The sequence below is a fragment of the Protopterus annectens genome, chromosome 8.part0 (genome assembly GCF_019279795.1).
Source record: "Protopterus annectens isolate FY-2018-M chromosome 8.part0, PAN1.0, whole genome shotgun sequence".
Classification (NCBI taxonomy): Eukaryota; Metazoa; Chordata; order Ceratodontiformes; family Protopteridae; genus Protopterus; species Protopterus annectens.
Genome location: NC_056741.1, coordinates 1,027,537,338 through 1,027,560,581, shown reverse-complemented (window position 1 = coordinate 1,027,560,581; position 23,244 = coordinate 1,027,537,338). Strand labels below are relative to the sequence as shown.

At 41.2% G+C, this 23,244-nt stretch overlaps 1 protein-coding gene across 1 annotated transcript in view; it reads right to left on the bottom strand.

The window, feature by feature from the left end:
• Positions 1-6,790: 6,790 nt before the first annotated feature.
• GRAMD1A (GRAM domain containing 1A) overlaps positions 6,791-23,244 on the bottom strand; it is a 1,293,980-nt gene continuing 1,277,526 nt past the window's right edge. The window contains exon 19 of the mRNA XM_044079359.1: positions 6,791-10,514. Coding sequence (XP_043935294.1) covers positions 10,425-10,514 — 90 coding nt within the window. The 3' untranslated portion in view covers positions 6,791-10,424. The remainder of the gene's footprint in view (positions 10,515-23,244) is intronic.

Genomic DNA, 23,244 nt, shown 5'->3' with positions numbered 1-23,244 from the left:
TGTTGCTAAACAGGTGGTCCTGATTTAAGGGAGCATCCAACAATTTAGCTTTAACACAATCAGGCAAAGATTGCTCCTTAAGCCAAGCATGCCTTTTGAGCACAGACCCAGTAACATTGGCCCTGCAAGAGGCCTCTAATGAGTCAAAACCACATTGCAAAGTATGTTTTCCAACTTGTTCAGCAGAATACATTAAATCCTGTAATTCTTTATTTTCCACACAGTCAGGAATCAACATCATTTTCTGTTTAAGCAATCCAATAACATGTTGCTGATACTTTAACATATGAAACTGGCAGTTTAAAGCCCTAATGGCCAAGGTTGCAGAAGTGTAAACCTTCTTACCCCATCTATCCAGCGCCCTGGAGTCTCTATCAGAAGGGGTAGACTTTTCAGCAGTAGAAGCCTTAATGCCCTTGGGCCCCTGTGAAATAGTCTCTGGATCCACAATAGGATTTTTAAAAATAAACTTGTGTGACTCAGGAACCCTGTAGCATCTGTCTGGTTTTCTGGGAGCAGGAGGCAAGGAATCAGGGGCCAAACAAGATTCTGAAAAAGCATCATCAACAATGTCAAATCCTGGCTTTCCCAGTGGAAATGCTCCCTTAGAGTATGTAAGGTTTCCCCAAAAGAAAAATCCTCTGGAGGGGAAGCAGAGAGAATGGAGTCCTCTGCATCATAATCCTCATAAGTAGATACGGGCAAATCCAGATCATGAAAAAAAAACAGAATCCTGGTCAGAAGATTCATAAATCACTTCAGTCCTAGGCCTCTTAGAAGGGGGGGGGGAGGTTGGCAACCCTTGATTAGAGTTATTAGATCTTCAGCCATTCTTATAATTTGTTTTTTAGGCATAGAAGCCTGAGCATGTGGCCTGGGCGTCGGTGTTTTAGGCATGGTTCGAGAATTAGGCCTAAGAGAAGAAGGAGGCATCAGTTTAATATGCAAGTCCATAGGCCTGAATACACCCTCAGAAGCCGGTGCCTCCAGAGCGGCTCCGGACCCATCCAAGGTAGAGACATCCGTGGGTTCCATAGTTGAAGCATCTCGTGGCATATCGGACTCTGAATGGGTCTCAGTAGAGGCCTGCGAATCAGATGTAGAGGGTATCAGGGGCTGCAAAGGCACCTCACTGAGTACCGGTGAACTGGCGATTGGCTTAAGAGAAGCGTCTTCAGCAGTTTTGGACCTCAGTGGCCTGTCCCTGTCTTTATCTTTCCATTTTTTCGGAATCCCAGTAGTCGGACAGCTAACAGACGACATTTCTGGATAATTAAAATGAGAACCGAAATATTTAGAGGCGAAAATATATCGACGACGAATAGTGCACTGACTAAATAAAGCACAAAACCGACAGCAAGGTATGTCGTGGTCAGAGCCTAGGCAAGGAATACAGTACGAATGAAAATCTTTATGTAGTATTTGCTTTCCACAAGTAATGCAATTTTAACTTTTGATGACATCGGTAAGGAGCAAGAAAAAGTTTCCCCAAAGAGGTACTTAGCTTTAGTTGAAGACTTCAGTTCTGAAACTCAAAAACGAAAATTTCAGGAGTCAGCCGACTGGCACTTGCGAACTGCTTCTGCCACTGCACGGCAAGAAAGACTGATGTAATGGCGTCGGCTGCATGTTTTATACCTCTGATGACCTGACGTCATGGAAGAAGGGACAACAACCGACGCAGGACCCAAGACTTTGTTAATCAGGCCGACTGAGGGCTACCTGCAAGCAGATAACCCAAATGTAATGACTGCAACAGTGAAACACGAAGAACATCAAGGTGCAGAGTAGGGTGTGCCTGTTTTAATTTGGTGGATATACTCCTCCTGGCTTACCTTGACAGTAAAAGGCATGAAAAAAGGGAGTACCTGCTAACAGGTAACAACTGAAAATATGTCTAAGGTCATTGTTACACAGATTCTAGTGATGGAGGAAAGCATCTGCAGAACCTACTGGCTAGAAACTGACAATCACTGTCCAATGTCTACATTTGTGGTAGCACCTGTGTCCTGCAAATCCGGGTAAATTTGGTAATATTTTTCAGAATTTTTAAGGGCTATGAGACAATGACAAAGGTGTAAAGTTTAAAAGCTAGACTTGCCACATAACTATGTACTAAACCGTACATGCAGCAGTCTTCAAAGTTAAACACAAAGAATGCCCTCATAGAATCTCCAATATTTTCATCCTAGTGGCATCCTTCTCTACCTGCTGTTCTTCCACCTAGAGTAACATTCAACAAAACACACCATTATTTTTAAAATGCCAGTGATAATGTCCATCCTGGCATCACTGACTGTATATATCACAAGATGTCTTAAACATGGTAGATGACAGTATGCACTTTTTCTTTGTAAATTACCCCAAGACTCAGTTTCACATCTGATGGTTTGATTTGTTCAACAAGTAGTATTTCTCTACAAGTCCTTACAAAAATATGTTGAGTCCTTTACGTTCCCGACATTAAACCATCTCATATATTTTCTGACTCTTCTATGAAACATGAAAATCTAGTAACGTATCCCAAAGCTTTATGAGAAACAGCAAATTCTTCACCTGTAACAGCCAGTCTAACAGTGACAGTATGCTGTTACTTCACATTCTGGATCAAAGGTTTTTGAAACAAGCCAAAAAGATTTCAAAGTGTTTTTCTCCCCATACCTGGGAGAACTGCCACAACAGAATTCTGACACCTGTTTTGACCAAACAGAAGTGAGATCAGTATGCCTTCTAGCACTGGTAATCAGAACAAGTAATGCTGGGTGTTCGTCAAAACAGGTGTCAGAAAAGTGAACAGTACAGAAGTATCACATTCCTGTCACAGTAGATAAAAGTGCTGGAGATGGTGACTCACAAATGAATACACAAGCAGCAGAAAGTAAGGGAGATGAGCAGTTCAGATTCACATAAGGCTGCAGCAAAACTCACCCAACGTTTGCAATGAGACAGACAGTTGAGAAGAAACTAGAGATGAGAAAAGATTCCAAATGGGCATTCCTACACTTGGAGAAAGCATATGACGAAGTCCTAAGAAAACTGATTTGGGCAGCCCTGCAGTGGTTCAGCATCCTGGAAACATTGGTAGAAATGGTGCAGGTTATGCACAAGTATGAAGAGTGGTCAGACTTAAAGAGGGATACTCAGTGGGAGAGGGTGTGCATAAGAGTTCAGCTCTGACCCCACTGCTGTTCAATGATGGACTATATTAGCAAACAGGTTGGAGGGACAGATCGACAAAGGTGCTGTATGCGGACGATGGAGCTTTACAGGCAGAATCTAAAGAAGAACTTTGTAGATGACAGGGGGGTGGAATGCAGAACTGAAGGCAAACAGGATGAAACTGAGTACAGATAAAACAGCTGTAATAACAGCAATAGGAGAAATCAGAAGAAGCTGAAAACTGAGATAGAAATGAAAATTGTGGAACAGGTTAACAGCTTCAAGTATCTGACAGGGGTGGTTAAGGACAGAGGAACTCTGAATGAGGTCAAAGCTGGAATCAGAAGGACTGCAGCCAAATGGCACTGGGTGTTAGGGGTAGTATGTAAGAAAAAAACACCAGAGAGACTAAAAAGTAATATACACAAAGCAGTGGTGCTAGAAAAGCAGAGAAACTTGGAGAGCGAAGGTAGAGCAAGCAGCTAAGGAAGCCAGAGATGATGGGCGTGAAGTGCCTGAGATGGGTGGAAGGAAGAACACTGTGGGACAGATGAAAAAATGAGGATATCAGAGCAGAAGCCAAAGTAGTTCGAATTTCAGAGGAGGTCACAGAGAACAGACTACAGTTTGGCTTCGTGCAGGAAAGCAGAAGATGATCTGGTAAAGAAGATTTGGGAGAGACATGAAGAAGGTAAGAGGAAAAGAAATATGGACTACATGACAGAAGACTTGCAACAGTCAAGCATGACTTCCAAAGAAGGTAGGAGAGTGGCCCTGAATTGAAAGAGATGGTTAAAGTTGATGCAACACCCCAACCCCATGTACAAAATAGGAAAAAGGAGCTTGATGATGGCATTCAAGAAAAAAAATATGTCCCCAAATGGTGTCACACTAATCAGTCTCAGATCAGCTTGGCAATAATATTGTTTTTAGATGGCATTTTATGCTACAACATGAAAGCATATTTGTTGTTATAGGTAACCATCTGAAATGCTGGGACCAGGTACAGCAAGTCCTGAAACGTGGAGACCGAATGGCCGAAAGATCGGACTTGCGGAGTCCACGATGCCATTTCTCAGAATATTCCCCTTTTCCATGCAGTAAGACACTCTTGGAGTTTGTGTATATAAGTTCAGGAGGGTGCAGAGAGGGGGTGTCCCCCCCCAAAAAAAGTAGTTTTAAGAAGAAGAGCAATTTTTCGAGATTCGCTCTTCTCTGCGTTTTTAGTCTTTTTTTCTGCTTTTCAGCACTCAGCATTTTGAGTGCCAATATTTCAATGGGGAGCTGTTGTTATGACAAGGTACCATATTTAGTGATTTAATTTTATCTTTCACCACCTTATGGAACTGACTACCTAGAATAGTTTTAAGAATTCAGAGTGTTTCAAACTGTAGTGTTAAATAATTCTGTACATTAAATATTCTCTTAATGATGCTGAAAATGGACTGCAACAATTAGTTTTGGACTTAGAAGCAAACCATCTTAAGCTTTCTAGTCATTTTTTTCTTAATTTATAGCAGATAACATAACCTATCTACACCTTTGACCATTACAGTCTTTTAATCAATCCAGCAGATAAAGGACACAGTTTTATACCAAGTTTATGGGAAAACAGCGGCTACAAAAGGCACAATCCCACTAAACCCAGTGAAGTACTACAAAGTTAGTACATAGGTGATGCCATGTCCTGGTGGCAGCTCTATATATTTTATACAGAGAGATCCTGGCCTTGAGGTATTTCTACCTGCATGTTAATGCATTTTTCCAGGTGAGTACAGTAATGACTGTACTGTATCTTCAACATGTGACATAGTTTAAGTTGATAAAAGCTTTGCCACCTCGCTTCACTTAGGAAAAATACATTTGCTTGAGGAAAGCAAGACAGTTTTCCAATGTCTCTGAGTTTATGGATTTTTCTGGTGAAAAGACACAGTAACTCACATTTGTATATGATGGTTTAGATGGCTCTAAATATGAATCTAGGATACATAATTGAACAAATTGTCACCAAGAATCCACTGTTCCAACTCCACATGCCCAATCAAAAATATAACAGAAAACTAAGAAAGATGGCACACCTAAAATAAAAAAGACTCCATGTTGTTAAACTGATTCCTTCTTCAACTTTAGGTATGCATGTTCTCCATTCAAACCAATAGCTGTACGGTTCTCACTAAAAGGGAAATCGCTTTTGATGAATCGAACAGACCACACATTTCTTTTGCTGAAGTCACTCAGTGGGACTTGATCACTGGTACATCATTGCTCAATCCTATGATTAAGTATCTCATAACTCTTAATACTATTAGTGAGTGCACAGGTTATGGTAATGGAGGCAGTGGAAGTTACACAAGATTATGACCTTTATAAAGTGCGAAACACAATGATCCACAGAAAAAGCAATGGCTTTCAGCTTTTCCCAGTTAGGGGTTGCCACAGTGGATCACTGGTCCGCAGATTGATTGGCAGTGGTCTTTTTACGGTTTTGAGTTGCCAGCCTGGTGCCCAACCTTCACAGAAGGCACACATATACACACACATGCACCTACCTGCATGTCTTTTTAAAACTCACATGAACACAGGGAGGACATGCAGACTCCACACAGAAGGAGCTCCAGCCAAGAACTGAACCGGAAAACCTCTTGCTGTGAGGCGACAAAGTTAACTGCTGCACCACCATGGTTTTCTACAGCTGTGGTGGCATAGTCCGAGACAACTTCAAGTACCTGTTAAAGTTTGTTGAGTGATTAGCAGGAAAATATCAGAAGCAAGCTAGAATATTAATCAAAGCACAGACTAATAAGGTTGTAGTCCCTTAACTTTGCTTTTTCTGACCCCGTCTTGTGCTTTCAGTGCTACACACCAATACAGCTTAAAACTGAGGTTGATGGTCTTACTTCATGCTTCTCCTCACAAGTATTGGACAGAAAATACCACACTCAGACAATGGATGGCACGTAATTCTCTTTAGTGACCCAAGAACCAGGATTTTAGAAAATGGCACTGATGTTCTAAATCTAGTCCAGTCCTCAGATGCATAAAAGAAAATGCACATCTGCCACGATACATTTTACGTAAGGACATTACAGCAGGAACAATGTGACATGTACTGTATTTTACTGCAGTACCCTCATTTGTACAGACTGGATCTGGGAAAATGTGGAAGAAGTAGACAGGAGACTGTAGTTTGACAACCCCACATAAACACCTGTCCACAACGTTCTCTGCTTGTAGAGAAGGGAAGCTAGCTAAGCTAGTATCTTATTTTTTTTTCTCCTTGAAGGCAAATCGGCAAATATATTAGAGCCAAGACTAGGATGACAGGCACAAAACCACCTGCAGACAGACACTAATCCTGAGATTAGAATCTATACAGCTGAGAGAAAAGTAGTGTAGTTCAGGACATTCAAACACTGACCACATCAATGTCCAAAGGATCTGTATTCAGCCTATACATGAGGGTCGAGATACAAACAACTCCAGGATATAACAACATGGGGAAATCCTATGACTTTTCATGGAGTGGAAAGGACACATCATTAGACATTCTTTCACACCGGTACTTTTGGATATCAGACCATACACACAAAAAACTATTATTACCATAAAGTAAGTAACACATTAAAACAAGTAGTCAACAGCTTTTATTACTTCTATATACTTTGTTGATCAAGGTTAGTCCCACTAGGCTAATGGCCTCTTTTCAGGACAGAGCTGAGGTGGTATTCATACTAACTAGTAGAAATTTGGACAGGACGCTCAAGCAGATGGGTCCCCAGTTTAATGTCCCTTCAAGGGATAGCACAATAAAACGTAAAGGAACTGTTAAGTGGAATGAATAAACTCTGACAGCAGACTTTAATGACAACCTTGTGAAAATGACAACACCACCACCTCCTTCGGGACATGCACACCTAGGCACAGCATTTATTTTCAAAACCACAAAGTACATAAAAGAGTGAACCCTGCTGTATCCAAGAAATATCCTGATGGGTATGCCAAACAAAATGCCAAAGTGAATCAAATCCACCTGGGAAGCCTTGTAGCGGGTTGGGTGATTGCACCTTCAATAAGTGGGATAAAACACACAAAACTAATTCAAAAGGTGATTTGTCCATGGCAGGAAAGTCCATCAAAATGAATGTAGTAAACAAGACTCCCTACAGCAGGATTTAAAATTGAGAATATAGAAATTGAGAAGAGCCATAAACATGTTACGCTGTGAAGTCATGAGTGATATAATTCCCAGATTTGAACAAGCATGCGTTCTTAAAGGTAATATTCCCTGTGCACTAGGCAATGGTCAACATTTGAGGCTGTGCCCTAGCAGCATCACTCTTTGTTCACGTGCGGACCAAGTTTTACTATAAACAACATGTACGGCACCAGCTCAGCCTCTTGTCTACAAAAATAACCTTTGTTCTGCTAAGCATGTTTAACAAAATTAGCAGACAAATAAATCATGAAAGTTGCAGCACTCCTTGCAATATGACCTTCTACTGCACTCTGCATGATTTCCTTTTTGTGGTAACAGAATACAGTACAATGGTACAATCACTGAAAAAGACTCAGCTTTGCCACAAAGGTGGTTTGCAATCCCACTCTATATAATGTGCACACAATGCTGGCAGTCCCATTCTAGGCAAAGTATACAAAGTGATGAATGGTCGCTGATGTAGGTGTAAAGGGAGGGGCAGGTAACACACATGTGTTTGGAGACTAAATGCAAGTATGGCACTTCTGGAGCAAGATGCAGAAAGAACTGATGAATATATACAGTAGGGAAGATCCAAATGAATGGAAAAGTTTGGTTATTTGGAAAACAGAAACAAAAAAAAAGAATATAAGGAAGGAGGAAATGAATGGTCATTTTGCCAGTGAGAGTGATAAGTGCCAACCGATGTTGTTACACAAATCCTACAGGAGAGCAGGAACTAGTGATTCCAAGGCATAATGTCAAGTTAAAATGTTACGTTATCACTTTTAATAATCTATAATATAAGGGTACTGTGTGTGGAGAGGGTACTTCTCCAACTACACCCACATTACATACTATAAACGCCAAGTCTTAAAAATTATGAAGTGAGGAGTCATCACTGGTGAAGTACTATATTCCTGCAAACTGCCACTGGTAAATGCAGTTGGTGAGAAATAAGTTAGCATATTGCGACTGTATCCAAGAAACCTTTAAAAGAGTAGGCCGCCAAGAAACATGTTTGGTTTATCGAACAAGATCACAGCTGCAAAAAGAAAAAAAAAAACTTTGCATCTGGCAACATGCCAATGCTGTAGTTAAAGTTTTTTATGTTGATGTTAATTAGCATGTCAGCAGTACACCTAATCGGACAACCAGACAACCAACAGCCTGAAATAAATGCTAGCTGACTATTCTTCATGAGACAAGCTGGAAGCACCAATACCTATTTCCTGAGAGACAGTCCCACCCCACACAGCCAGTAACAGAGCTATATAAATATGAATGAAATAAAAAGCATTGCAGGTTTTCATTATTCTAAAATTAAAACTCTCAAGTAAAAAGCAATGGACAGCTTCTAGAAGTGTCCAGTTGTTGAAATTCTACTTCCAGGCACTACAACTGGTGAACACCCACATCTCTACAACTGCCAGGTCCCATTCATCTAGGCACTTCACTGACAAGTATATGTAAGGGTCCTAGAAGGCTAAGGGATAAAAATAAAACAGTTTGAAAATTCACATGACAGACCAGAACAATGTATATATAACACACCTAAAGTAATGCAGAGAGATGAGTACCAGTGGTAAATGTACTACCTTCACCCTGCAAGTAATTTAGACATACTCTAGTCCGAAAGTTCAGAAACGCAGCATAAAACCAAACATTTTAAGTATCTGCAACACTATGATCTACATAAAATACAGCTTACATGGATGTAGCACCAGATTCCGGTAGATGCAGGAACTGGGTACTTAGAGCAGGCATCAAAAGTCTTATCCAAATGTGTTACTGGCCAAAAGGATAACAATAAATTAGACAAAACTTCCTCTTCGGCTTTAAAAGAAAAGGAATTTTGTCAGAAACATGAAATCTATTGCATATCCCCCTCCAGATGAATTGTAGAAAGAAGCCCACTTGCTGTACATACCTCTTACATAATGGCCCTTCCCTATGATTACATAACAAAGCAGCACAAACACAGAACTTTAGCATGTGCTTTACCTTACACAGACCGCTCCTAATATGGGGATTACGGCCATGCCAATGGCTTTGATGCCATAAACAGTACTTTGACTTCAGCAAGAGGTCAGTGACTAGCACAAACAGTCTGTTTAAAAACAAGGAGACTGAGATGGGAACAGACGACCATGGGAACAAACAACGGATTTAAATAAACAAGTTAATACAAAATCTAAGATACACAGTAATTAAATATTTCTTGACATTATCTGAAAGAATTAACTGCACCTTCTGGCATCCAGTGCACTTTTAGGAGCAAAGTGAAGCTATGCAATGGTTCTACAACAATGTCTCTCACCTTTATGTTTCCTGGGTACATTCAAGGAAACAACTTAAACAAATGTGGCTAGAACAACAGCCAATGGACAGTCTTTCTTGCTTCCATTTGCAAATAAAATAAAAGCACAAACAATCTAGAGTCTGTGAAAATGTCATAAAAATCAAATAATACTAAAGTCTACTATAGTTTTTTTTTTTAACTTGGAGAAAATATGGAAAAAACATGTCATCCTTTAGATGAATGTTGTGGTAATACTGGCTCACGAAGTCTGTGTTCTAGAAAATCTTGTCCCTTACACAAAATCCTTTGAAACAGAAAGAACAGTATTTCAGACAGAGTCTATAACTGTGGAGATCTGTGCAATTCCACAGCTACATTTTCTTCAGGAAATGTTTCCCTGATGTGAAATGATTGTTAACAGACTATTAATTCAACCCGAAGGAAAAATTCTGGTCAGAGTATGAGAACAAGCTATGCTGGTAGCAAATACCAATTTTAGAAAATTTACAGGAACATTCCTTCTTCCCTCAGTGCCTTGTCTGTGGCAGCAGACATGACTAGTCGATGGAAATTGCAGATCCTTGCATTAAACTGAAAAGGTAAGAGATTCCAAATGATGGTTTATTTCTTCCTTCATCAGATCAAGGCATAAAATAAGTTTAGGTCTGCCCTGGTGCATCTTTGCATCATGTTCCAACTTGCACTCATAAAAAAAAAATAAAATAAAATTATTGCACGTTGCTCCAAAGTCTATGAGAGAGCTGCCAATCATGAAAATTCTTCTTTACTCTTGTCGGTATCAAACACTGGCTCTGCAGCTGTAATTCCACTGTGCAACTTTTCTAAAGAAAACTTCATCTGTAAGAAAAAGAAATGAGAGACATGACATACAAGCTATGTTAAAATTATTTATGAAAGTAGTTTCCTAAAACTAAAAGAAATACTTATGTCAGCTAAACTGGTGAATTATTTTCTTATCTTCAAGTTCAACATCAATAGGGTGCTGATGTCCAAGCATCATTACAAATAAAACACAAATAAGAAAAAATTAGTACAACATGTATAAAAAGTATATCAGTAGTCAGGCGCTGGGAGATGGATACATGACTTAAATACAAACAAGTAACTGCTGTCCCTGAAATTGGTTAGTGTTGATTAGATCACAACAACAATAAAAAAGATATACCCTGGGATTCAATAAACTCCATGTAGGTTCTGCCCGAAGCTTTCATGGAGTTTACATGTGTGCGCGGTGGTGTGTGGCGAGCGGCATCGTGTACCACCGTGCAATGCATATTCATGCCGCACAAAGCATTTGAGTGAGATTTTGTGGCTTGCAACAGTGTTGCTGGCCAGGAAACTGTGTAAATGAATGTGGACAGCAAATCTGTTCAAAGAAGAGCACCCACGGCTGGGGGTTTTGCGCACACTGCCACAATGATCACCAGTGCTTCACAAACAGCTCTCTGTTAGTTCAACACATCTTAAAAAAGGCCAATATAATGCGGGAACAATTAACCAGAAATAGGGACATATCTGACATAGAAGTCACATACAAATGTGGTAGAATGAAACTCAAACATACCTCTCAACTTCTAGAAATTTGAACAGAGCCATACATAATGGGGGGACAAAAGGCTGAAAATAAGGACAGATTCTAATATTCTTACAAACCTAGAAAGTTGACAGAATAACAAGTTTTATAGTAGCATGACTTTTCTGAAGAGCATGAAGTTTGAAACTCAAATGTCTATCATTATTTTCTGACTTCAATCCGCAATCACATGCAGATGATCTGCCAGAAAACCAAAATGTTATGAGGAAAAGATCAAAAATATAAGACAAAAACTGGACATTTTGCACAAATCAGGACAGTTGAGAGGTATGAACTCAAATGTATGTAATACTAAGTCACATCAGTTCTGAGATCATCCCAGTAATACAGCAGAAAGCCACAAATTTGATAAGGAAAACATCTGGACAGCCTGGGAATATCTGGACAGTTGAGAGGTACGAGTGTGAAGTAAATGGTACAAACACAGTATGGGACAGGGTATCTACAGAACAGAGTACTGTGATATCCCATTCCTGGCATTCTGTACTGAAGCTGTAAATGATCTGCAATGGAACAATCACTGCCACATAAAATGAACACTCAGGTGAAGTGTGTGTATTGAATAGGGACAAATGGAAGAAGAATTCTAAGAATGAACACAGGGAAAGAGGACAGGTGAAACAACCTAATGTACAGCAGAAGAGGGCATCTCAATGGAAGATGGCTGTAGCATCAACACCAATCACATATCTATATGGCACAGTAGGGACTGTACAGTGAAAATGTGTTTTATGTGACTGTCACACAAGGTGACATAACAATGGGGAGGATGTCTGCGTGAGATAAACATCCTTACATGAATAATGAAAAGGACATATATCAGGGATCTGACACAACTGGGATATGGTGCATGTTGTAAAGTTGTGAAAACTGATATGCTTGAATATGAGTGCACTCTCAGCAGAGGTCTCCAGAAAGGTGGGCACAGGTAAAGGCTCATGGAAAACATTAAAGAACCAGTCACAATCACTGATAATACCAAAATAATACCACCAGTTATCCCATGCCTCTGATATAACATATGTGATTTAGAGTGATAAAAGATGAGTTGGCACACACACATGAACAAATATTATGACACATCCTAATACATCCACACTCTATGAGGGTAGGCACACACACTGTCCTGGCACTGTAACATCCGCAGGAGATGTTAGTAGGGACATTGCTATACCTGAATGCGACAGTATGAGCAATACAGGCTAGTTGACTGGTATGTAATGTTTATATATATATATATATATATATATATATATATATATATATATATATACATACATTATATATATATATATATATATATATATATATATATATATATATATATATATATATATATATATAGATATATACGGGTCCCAGACATTTGCTTGAATGAGCAAATGTCCGAAACCCAAACGGCCGGGCATACTTACGCGAAAGTGCTTTTCACCGAAGAAGCACTTTTGCATAAGTATGCCTGTTGTCGAGGCCGTACTATGGTGTGCATAAGGGAAAATTCTCTTTTCCCCACTGTAGTGCAGTCTTGGAGGGAGAATATTAAAGTGGGGGGGGGGGGGCGAAGCCCCCCTGCTAAAACTTTAATGAAGTGTTTTTTTTTTTTGTAACACACTTTAACAAAAGCTCTTTTTCGATAAAAGCGCTTAAGTGCGTTCGGTTGTTATGGATTCGGACGTTTGCTTATTCTAGCAAACGTCCTAGATCCACATAGACAAACACACACACACACACATATTTATGGCACAATCCACACTGTCACGAATGCTATACATGACATTAATGTTGTTACACACCTATGTATGTAGTGTGTGCATCAGCAGAACAGATAGCATACATGCATCTGGTGTAACAATATCACCAGTATCACAAAGGTGATACACTCCAGTTACACATCACTGGAAGATGTGCAGGATGGTACATGAAAAAGGGTGATTTGTACTCTGTTACTGGCGTGATGAAGCTGGAACTATGAAGGTATTATGGCCTCTGATGTGGATATCCTTCACATACCCAGTACTTGTGTTATATTCAAGGGAGTAGTCAGCACTGTGACCACATGCTGATGGATATTCTACTTACCATGTACCCCAGGCCATGGATAACATACCTATTGATCTGATTATAGGGTGTGATGTATACATTAAACTTGAGTTGTGTGTTCATGTACCTGGCTTAAAAAAATCCCCCCATGTTTTCTTGTAATTTCAAGTGCTGTCATGGCTGTGGCAGCAATATTTGGTATGTATTGATATAACTGCCACGGTGGTACAGCGGTAGCGTTGTTACCTCACAGCAAGAGGTTCTCCCGTTCGATTCTCGGCTTGGTAGTGCCTTCTGTGTGGAGTCTGCATGTCCTCCCTGCTGTTGGGTAGCATTTCGAAAGACATGCGTGCGTAAATGGGCGTGCCTTCGTTGAAGTTTGGGCGTCGAGCTGGCACCTCGGCGTTTCATAAAAATCTACTGCCAATCATTAGTGGACCGGAGTTCCGCTGTGGCGACCCCCTACTGGGAAAAGCCAAAAGACAAACAAAAACATTGATATTGTCTGTATTATACTAATATCACATCTGGAGTCAATGATTGGCCACAATATGTAGGCCTTCATGCAGCTGTTTGGACTCAGGATCTGTATGTCATCTGTGAAGTCTATCAATTAAATAATGGACAGGAAAAGGCATAGCACACAACCCTGATGTATGGACCTGATCGCTGGATCTGAAATACGTCACTTCACACTTTTCAGCATAGCGAAATGCCACATATGTGATACACTGGTCTACCCAGTTGGTGATATAGCTGTTTATGGCCATATATGGCAGTGTTGATTGAATGTCTCAGCGTGGATTTGTGTCAAATGCCTTGACCTGGTCAAGTTCCACAGGATACTACTGTTGTCATCATGCATGCCCTCAATGACCTATTTGAGGACATTTATCAGCTGTAACAGACATGATTTAGTATTACTGACTCACAATTAGTGCCCACTTAGAAGAGGTCCATGATGACATGTTGGTCTACCTCTCCGCTGAGGAGAGTCAGAATGTCTCTATACATGCATGCATTAGGTGCTATCCCCCAACTCAGATGGGTGCATGCTGATGTACACCCTTCTACAGGAAGATAGCCCATGTGCAGCGTGTGTTCAAGTGCAGATTTTACCATATCAGGAAGATGTATGTCCTGAGTCATGCCATAGAAGATCTGTGATGCTGTCACAGCCTAGTGATTCCGTGTGGTAGGCCTGGATGAAGGTAAGACAGTGCATACTGCCTATAGTGATCTGGCCTAGGGTTTTGACACAATCCCCCATGCAGGTATCACTGAGAAACCCTCCCAGCTAGGGATTAATCCCTACATCACTAGATGGGTAACCAATTGGCTCACCGACAGAACACATACTGTGAAAGTTGATGAATGAACCTGTACAAGTAGAGCTGTCACCACTGGCAAGCCCAGAGATCTGTGCTTGGCCTTTCACTGTTTGGATTCCATTTCTCGACATCTGGCTAAAGTATATGGCCTCTGGCTTAACAACTTTGCTGATTCTTTCTACCAATGAAGATAACATAGTAGAGGAGGAGGTGGCAAAGGCGCACGATTTACAAATAAATACAGAAATGTGTCTTTTTTATGTTCTCAGTCTGAAAATTGGAATTCCATGTTAATCATAACATTGACAACAATCCTGCTATGCTGAAACCCAGTGATGCAAGCAGTGGGAACACATGTAGATAGCAATCTGAACTTCGACCAGCAAGTCTCCACATTGGTATTGAAAGCCTATGCTGTGCACATCATATTCAGATCTTAGAACTGTATGACAGCACTGTACTCAAACCTCATCAGAACACTAATAGAGTATAATGCTCTCTTTTGCATGTACCTCACCAAACACATGCAGCCACTGGAGAGACCACAGGGCTTTCTCATCAAGAAATGATAGGGCCTACAAATGATGCCATGATGTATTGGATAGACTAAAACCCATGTCACTGTAATCTGTCTCATATAGGATGACGTAATATCTGCTTCACCTCCAGGCCAGTCTCTGACCCTGCCCTGGTGGGAGTAATGGATGTCAACAAATCTGATATGGCTGATGATATTCAGCAGTGTCTGCTGAGGAGTATATGCTAATAACAATGTCCTACATGATGGTGTAAAATTATATATATATATATATACACATACACATATACATAGACACACACACACACACACACACACACACACATGCACTTGACTGCAGTGAGAGAAAAAAACCCTACCTAAGTACACACACTACAGACCTCAGTACTTTACATAAGTGCCATGGAACAAGTCTGACTTGAAGTGTCTTAGACAACACTTTATAGATGGTGACATCAGCAGCCTCTGTTGAGGACAATATGGTAATAGCACTGTCCCACATGCTGGTGTAAAATGCTGTAATGTCACGCAACAGCACAAACGCATACACTCCCAGTTGACTGCAGTGAGAACAGATCCTCTACCTATCTAAGGAAACAAACAACAGAACACAGGACTATGAGCAAGCACCATGACACAAGTCCAACTTGGAGCATCTCAGACAGCACTTTATACAGCAGATGACATCATCAGCATCTATTGAGGACAATATGGTAATAACAGTGTCCCACATGTTGGTGCACAATGCTCTCTATAATGTCAATCAAGAGGGCGCGCTCACATGCATGCACACACACACACACGCAGAGTTGACTGCAGTGAGAACAGAACCCTTACTTACCTAAATACACAGACTACAGAACACAGTACTTTATGCAAGCGCCACAGTACAAGAGTGATTTATACAAGAGTGCTGGTCAACTTATAGTAGATGACATCAGCAGACCACGTCGGAGACAAGATGTCGGGAAGACTGCATAGGTTCAAAGTTTTCTGGGTTGATAGGTGGCTACTAGCCTAATGGCCCTAGGGAGTGTAGAAGCCTAGCTGTATAAGAATGCAACTACCCCTATTGAGGATAGTTACATGGTTGTTGTTAGAGTGATTTTGTGAGCAGCACTGACTGGCCCTGTCAATGACGGAAAGAGGTGCCACTCCAAAGGTGACTTTACAATCACCCAATGTTGCACTTGAACAGGCTCACTGAGGAACACTGCTTCACATGCAGTGGGAGCCTATTACAGAGGAGTATCAATCGCTGGGGGATATATCTATGTCACCACAGCATGTACTGTTCATGTCACAGGCTGAGGAAAGTTATTCTTGTGCCATTTGATTTGCAGATGTCCAGCATTTCCAGTAGGGCAGGGTCTGAGACTGTGCTGTAAACCAGGTATAGATCACCTCTCAGAAGCCTACATGACATTGAGTACAGTGACAGGTCTTTCAGTCTTTCCATGTATGTCATGTTTGGAGACCCTGGATTCTCCCAGTCACAATCCTTTGTATTTTCTTCAATTGCTGCAGGCGTCTGGTGAGGTACAGACAGAAGACAGCACAATTAGTGGTCTAATAAGGGTAGAGTACAGCACGGTTATAACCTCCCTGGTCTTGGATATGATGTCTATATGTAAGACATGCACAATGCAGAATGTGTGCCTCACCACTCTGGACACACAGTGATGAAAGTGTAGATTGCTATCAACATGTGTTCCCAAGTCTCACAGCACTGTGTTTGAGCTTAGGGGGAGACTATGTGTACCATAACTGGCAAGGGTACGTCATTGCCAAAGGGGATAATGAAGCATTGTTTGCTTTAAGGTTTAGACCATGAGTATGGCACCAATTGTTTGTCTGTGTCGGCCCCTTCTGTAATATGTTACCATCATTGGGGGACACTATATGAGTGTGTCCAGTTCACCTGCAAACTTGGTAAACCACAGGCCATCTACTGTTGCCTGTACTTCAGGGAAGTATTTTCCAAACAGTTGACGGCCCAGCACAGATCTTTGTGGTATTCAACTTGTAAGTGGGCTAATGGTGGAGGTGCAGTCCCCAACTTTGAGAGTTTGACTTCTATCAGTAAGCCAGTTGGCTATCCATCTTGTACTGTATGTCCTAATTCCCAGAAGGGAGCTCTTCACTATGAGACATGAATGGTGGATAGTGTCAAAGGCCTTGGATAACTCAATATAGATGGTATGTCCTGTTATCCCTCATCCAGGTCTTTGGGGTCAGTATCAAAGACGTCCACAAGGTTCAATAAGCAAGATCTACCATTGACAAAAACAGAATGGATTGGGACGAGTGTGCTGAAGGCCACCTATGTCCCTGTTGATAAGGTCCATGCTGACTCCTCCCTAGCCTTGCAGATGAGGCTTTTTAGGCTTATGGTTTAAACGTTGTAGTTCTGCATGTTACCAGATTGATGTGCATTGCATATCATATCACATTTGATATTACTTTCTGTACTGTAGGTGATATAGGTCTGGAAAACGTACTGAGACACCAGGGGTTGCAGTGCTGGGGGGGGGGCGGGGGGGGAGGTGACAACACATGGCTGTACTGTAAATATGTGGCATATTGTTAGATAGGGCCTTCAGTATGTAATGTTTCCACATGTAATTTCATGTCATAGACAATAGACAGGAAATGGACAGTAAACAGCAGTAATATATATTTACTTTTCCATAGGAAGGTGAGCAGTGAGTTTGTACAACGGTTGGCAAAGTGTACACAATTGTGAGCTATATATGTTTGCATGTGGCTAAGCATTGCTCAAATGTGAGCCACAGTGTTAAAGTCTGACAGTCAGTATTGAGACTATGCAACACACATGCTGCTTAACTATGAGACCAGATAACATCCCGGGCTGTGTTCTATATTGGTTAAAACAAAAATTAGCATCATCATTGAGCATGCTTTTCAATCACAGCCTAAGCACTGGCTTCATCCCAACAGAATGGAAAACAGATACCATTGTCCCTATACACAAAGGGGGTACATCGACAGACCCCGGGAACTGTTAACCATTAGCCTGACCAGTCTTATCTACAAGGCCATGGAATGAATAATCATGCACCCTATAAACAAAGATACATGAAATCTCCAAATGTTCAATCCCATCCACTTTGGCTCTGTCAAGGGGAGATCATGCCTGTTAAACTTGGTGGACTTCTATGAGACAGTCACCAAAACCTTAGACGAGGGCAAATCTGTGCATACGGCCTATCTAGGCTTAGCCAAGGCCTTTGACAGAATCCCCCACTCAGGCATCATTGATAAACTCACCCAGCTGGGTATCAACCCATATATTGGGTTGCAAACTGGCTCACTGACAAAACTCATATGGTAAAACTAGGGGACTCCACCTCCTCCAGTAGACCAGTAACCTGTGGTGTTCCACAGGAATTGGTTCCGAGACACCTGTTTGGAATCTACTTCTCCAAAGTACAGTCTAAAACTAAAGGACTGTGGCTAACTAAGTTTGCTGATGACTGCAATCTGGGAGCGATCATAGAAACCCCCTGTGATGTCAACATCCTGCAAGAAAGTCTTACACAGACTAATGACTGGTGCCAAAGTAATGGTCTTAAACTTAATGCAAGAAATGTATTATCATCCCCTTTGGCAAGGGTGATGCTCCTGCAAACTACTACATCAACAGCAATACCCTAATCACACAGTCAGTGGTGAAAGATCTGGGCATGCAGGTTGACAGCTACCTTAACTTTGATTGCCATGTCTCCTCAGTGGTAAGAAGTGCATTTTATATTGCTCATCTCATGTAAGGGCATTGCCTCCAGAAAAAAAGAGTTATAACCCCACTCTGTACTCTTCCCTCATCATGCCAATAACAGAGTACAATGCTCCATTTGGTATGTTCCTTTCCCAAACACCTGCAGCAACTGGAAAGACCACAATGGTTCCTTACAAAGAAAATTCAGGGTCTTCAAGATCCATCTTACGCAAACAGACTCTAATCACTGTCACTTTACTCTTGTGTTGTATAGACTGCTCAGAGGTGACCTGTGCCTTGCATATAGAGCAATCTCTGACCAAGCTTAACACATTGTGGTTACCCCTGTCTCTTGAGGTGACAGTCCAAATTCAGTTAATACTCTGAACACATTTTCAGTTTACAATGTCAAATAAATGGATAACTATGGTTCTTTCCTATCTCCCTCTTGCACATTCCTGTCCTGCTTTCTCCTTGTTTTTTGTCCTACTTGCTCACCATTTCACCAATTTCCTATCTACCCCACTTTCACCACTTTAATCTGTTCATAAAATAGAATCACACACAACACGCACAAGTTGCAGCAAAAGCAGTGGATCCCTTCAATTTTTGGGCTGCATGGTTATGTGGAGGTGCGCATTGCACACCAACGTGCAGCAATGGTGGGCAAAATGATGCAGTTACCTTGTCCTCCTCTGTAGTCATTAAAATTGTGCCTACCTTGCTCTCCAGTGCACAGGATACCAGTGGCACTGGATATAGCCTGGGCTAAACTATTCCATGTCTCAGACTTGTACATGGAGTCAGAATAGTCCCCCCCTGCAGAAGCCTTTGGCTGTGGTGCTTTACTATGAGTCCAATAAATATCCTGGACACCCCACCTCTGTGCCCTAAACCTGGCACCTTCCCCACTAATACCAGCCATGTCTATCTACCAGAAGATCTAGAGCAATGGTGACTGAAGCTTTCCAGACAATTTCAGTTATCGCGTTTACTGGAGTGCACACAAACAAGCAATGCATTTTCACAATGGTAAGTGGAGAGCAACATTGTCAGGCAGTGAGGAATGAAAAAATTGCAATTGGGAGGTTAACCTGACACTTAGCCTTAGCTTGAGGGGTGTCTACTTATGTAGCCTGGAAATATGTATTGGAAATTGGAAGATAACTGTTAGGTGAAGGAGGTTTGCAGACATGCACTGGGGGCATAAATGTAATGACATGACAAATTTGTTTTTACCTTTCTACACTGAGAAAATTGATTTTTACACTGTGGGATTCAAATCTATGCATAAGGGACAACACATTTACTTCCACAACATTGATTTTCCATATTTGCCACAGAGGAAGTGCTGCTCAGATACAGTCAGGCATCATACATACATGCAGGTGACAGTATGAGCTGTTACAGATGTATGTGTGTGACCTGACAAGGTTATTGGATATAGAGGCAGTTGTGTATGTGTCTTAAGTAAATGTGAAGGCCATGCAAGTCCAGATAGCAGAATTATACTTACAGAAATATACTACACAGTATACCCTCAGTCATACATCTGATAACTGATAATACAAATAAATAAACAAATAAAAACACAGTAACAGCATCTCATCCTTTCCCTCATACATATAATTAATATCAACTCTACTATCTAAAGTGTTATAAATGATAGTGAATATAATGGGAAGTGGAACAATAGTAAAAGCATATGCAATATCCTGTATTAGGACCTAGGATCATGTGTATAGCAGTCCTTAACACTTCCACCTGTTGCCACAAGAAAGTTGAAATAACACTTGTTCATGTTTCAGTTCACTGATATAAACTGCAATGTCACAACAGTAAAAAAAAGTTGCGCAGTACTAGAAACAAGGACCATCTGTAGTCTGGCCCTACGCTTACACCTGCTGCCAAAGGACTAGTTACATGACATTCCCTAATTTACTAAGCATTCATAAGCTCTCTCTGTTAACCATCCCACAGTGTCTCTTAGCTGGTTTGCGTGGTGCCCAATAGATTTAATTGAATGTATTTGCTTTCTATTTTTGTTTGTCTGGGTCCTGTCTGCTTCCAGGGTGGCCCAGTTGTCCAGTCTGCATACTGCCATGTTTTGTGCAAATGAGATAAGCACAGCCAAACCTGCCATTCATTTCCTCCATTCCCATGATTGCACTAAGTGCCGCACCCTGGGAATAGTGGACAAAAAATAATGAAAACGTTAGAGTAAAAAAAGAAATTTGCCAACAAATGCAGAGGAGGTTGGATGCTAATCAAAAAAACCTGTGAATTGTGTGCTGTTTCACTTGCATTTCTAACCTTGCCAAAAGTATATATAACACTTTGCAAGTCTAACCTGACAACACCCACTGGATGTAGGGCAGTCTGCATTGATGTTGTGTTTACCTTCTCCGAACCAGTAATCATTTACAGTTGCAATCCATTAAAAACAAACACTTGGGGAATGCCTGCACTATGTTTACATCTGTACATGGAGCCAAAGATATGGGATTCGGCAACTTTAGTGACTTCACACCTCTTTTGCATCTTTACCATCCTGACAGCCCTGAATCTACACCAGAAGGCACCCATGTAGCAAGGGAAACTGAAGATGAGCATAATCGTTTATGTGGTGAACACAGAGGAGAGGCTATTACTCTGGAATAAATCTGCACAGAGAAGTACTGATTTTGATAAGGTATGCCTGCATTCTGTCAGCTACATACTGCATATGCTGACATGTAATTATGAACAATATGCTTAACAGTTTTATATATACATTTTGATTAGCACAGGCTTTTACACTTTTATATGTATGCATTACTTAGAAGTGTACTCATGGCATGGGAATGTTTGTCAGGGTATTTCACAGGTATGGATGATTGGCAATACCTCACATGGAATACTCTGTATTAAATCTGTAGAAATGTTTTAGGGACAGGCCATTTGAAAGCACTTTTAGCATTTCAAAGATGTTCTGTTAGGCAAATGTGTCACTTGTCTGCTCAGTTGGTGGTATGGGGGCATAGCTGCATTTCTGCTATGGCACACACAAGGATATGTTGCTGCTGTCACCCTCCTTTTTTTGCATCCAGCCTATACATCTAAGTCAAATATGTCTCTGCTGTCACATGTTCAGGTCAGTTCAATACAAATCGCCCACCTTTTACTTGCTTACAGTACCAAGTAATGAAGTACAAGGATTTGTCACTCATTCATCTTATTACAAAATACACTTCATGTTCAAAACGTACCTTGTAAATGTAGTAGTTGCAATGGTTTTAGTTCGGGCTGACTGTCTAATCCAAGCAATACACAGACAATACATGGGGAAGTAAAGGTTGTGAGAGTTGCCTGCCATCAATGTTAGTATATGTATGCGTGTAGGAGGAAGGATTTAGGCCCCTAGGTGGTGAGTGTGCTATACAGTGTCTCTTAGCCAAGGAGAGGGCATTTTTGAGCATGCCTACATCTGCCAACATCCACATTAGCTGCTGGTTCCCCCTCTGACTCCTCATCTGCCTGTGGTTGCAATGACGCTGGCACTGGTGGTGGGATGTGTGCTCCTTCCCCTTGCTGATCCTGCTGAAGCTGTTTTCTCAGGATGATGTTGTCTAGCATGGACCATGCTGTGAATATTTCAGTATATGTTCACAGATTATACTGCAAGGCTTCACAAAATGTATCTATGCACCGAAACTGTGAATTCAGCAGGATAACACATGCTATATGATGTTTCTGGTTTGAAAGTGTGCCTCATTATGGCGTTCTTCAGTGGGTGTATGCACATTTCTGATTGGTGTCAGCCACAGTTCCATGCATAACCTGCATCCCCCAGTAAATGACCATGTGAGATATCCCTCCTAGCAAACATCTGGTACAATTGGGAGGTATGCCAGCTATGTGAGTTGTGGTAACTGCCAGGGATGCCAGCACACAGTTTCAAGATGATTCCCTTGGCATTACACATCATGGCAGTTAAGAGAGTGGTAGCCCTTTCTCTTTATATAGAGCCTACCCTGATCCCCGGGTGATGCCTTCATTTCTATACTTGTTCAGTCTATGGCAGCCAGTACTTGAGGGTAGTGTGCTACATGGTAGAACTCCTGCATAGTTCTGGCCCTCTCCTCAGGGTTACAGGGAGAATATATGTGGTCACTGGTATGCTGGAGCATACCATTCAGTAATTAATGGAGGATCCTGCATGTTGATGCCTGTGACACCCCCATCTGAAAGATACTTGTAGCTAAGATTCTAAGTACTACACATACCTTTGTCTCCAATGGGATGGGTTCCCCTCGGCTGTTCCTGGCTCTGAGTTGAGGACGACA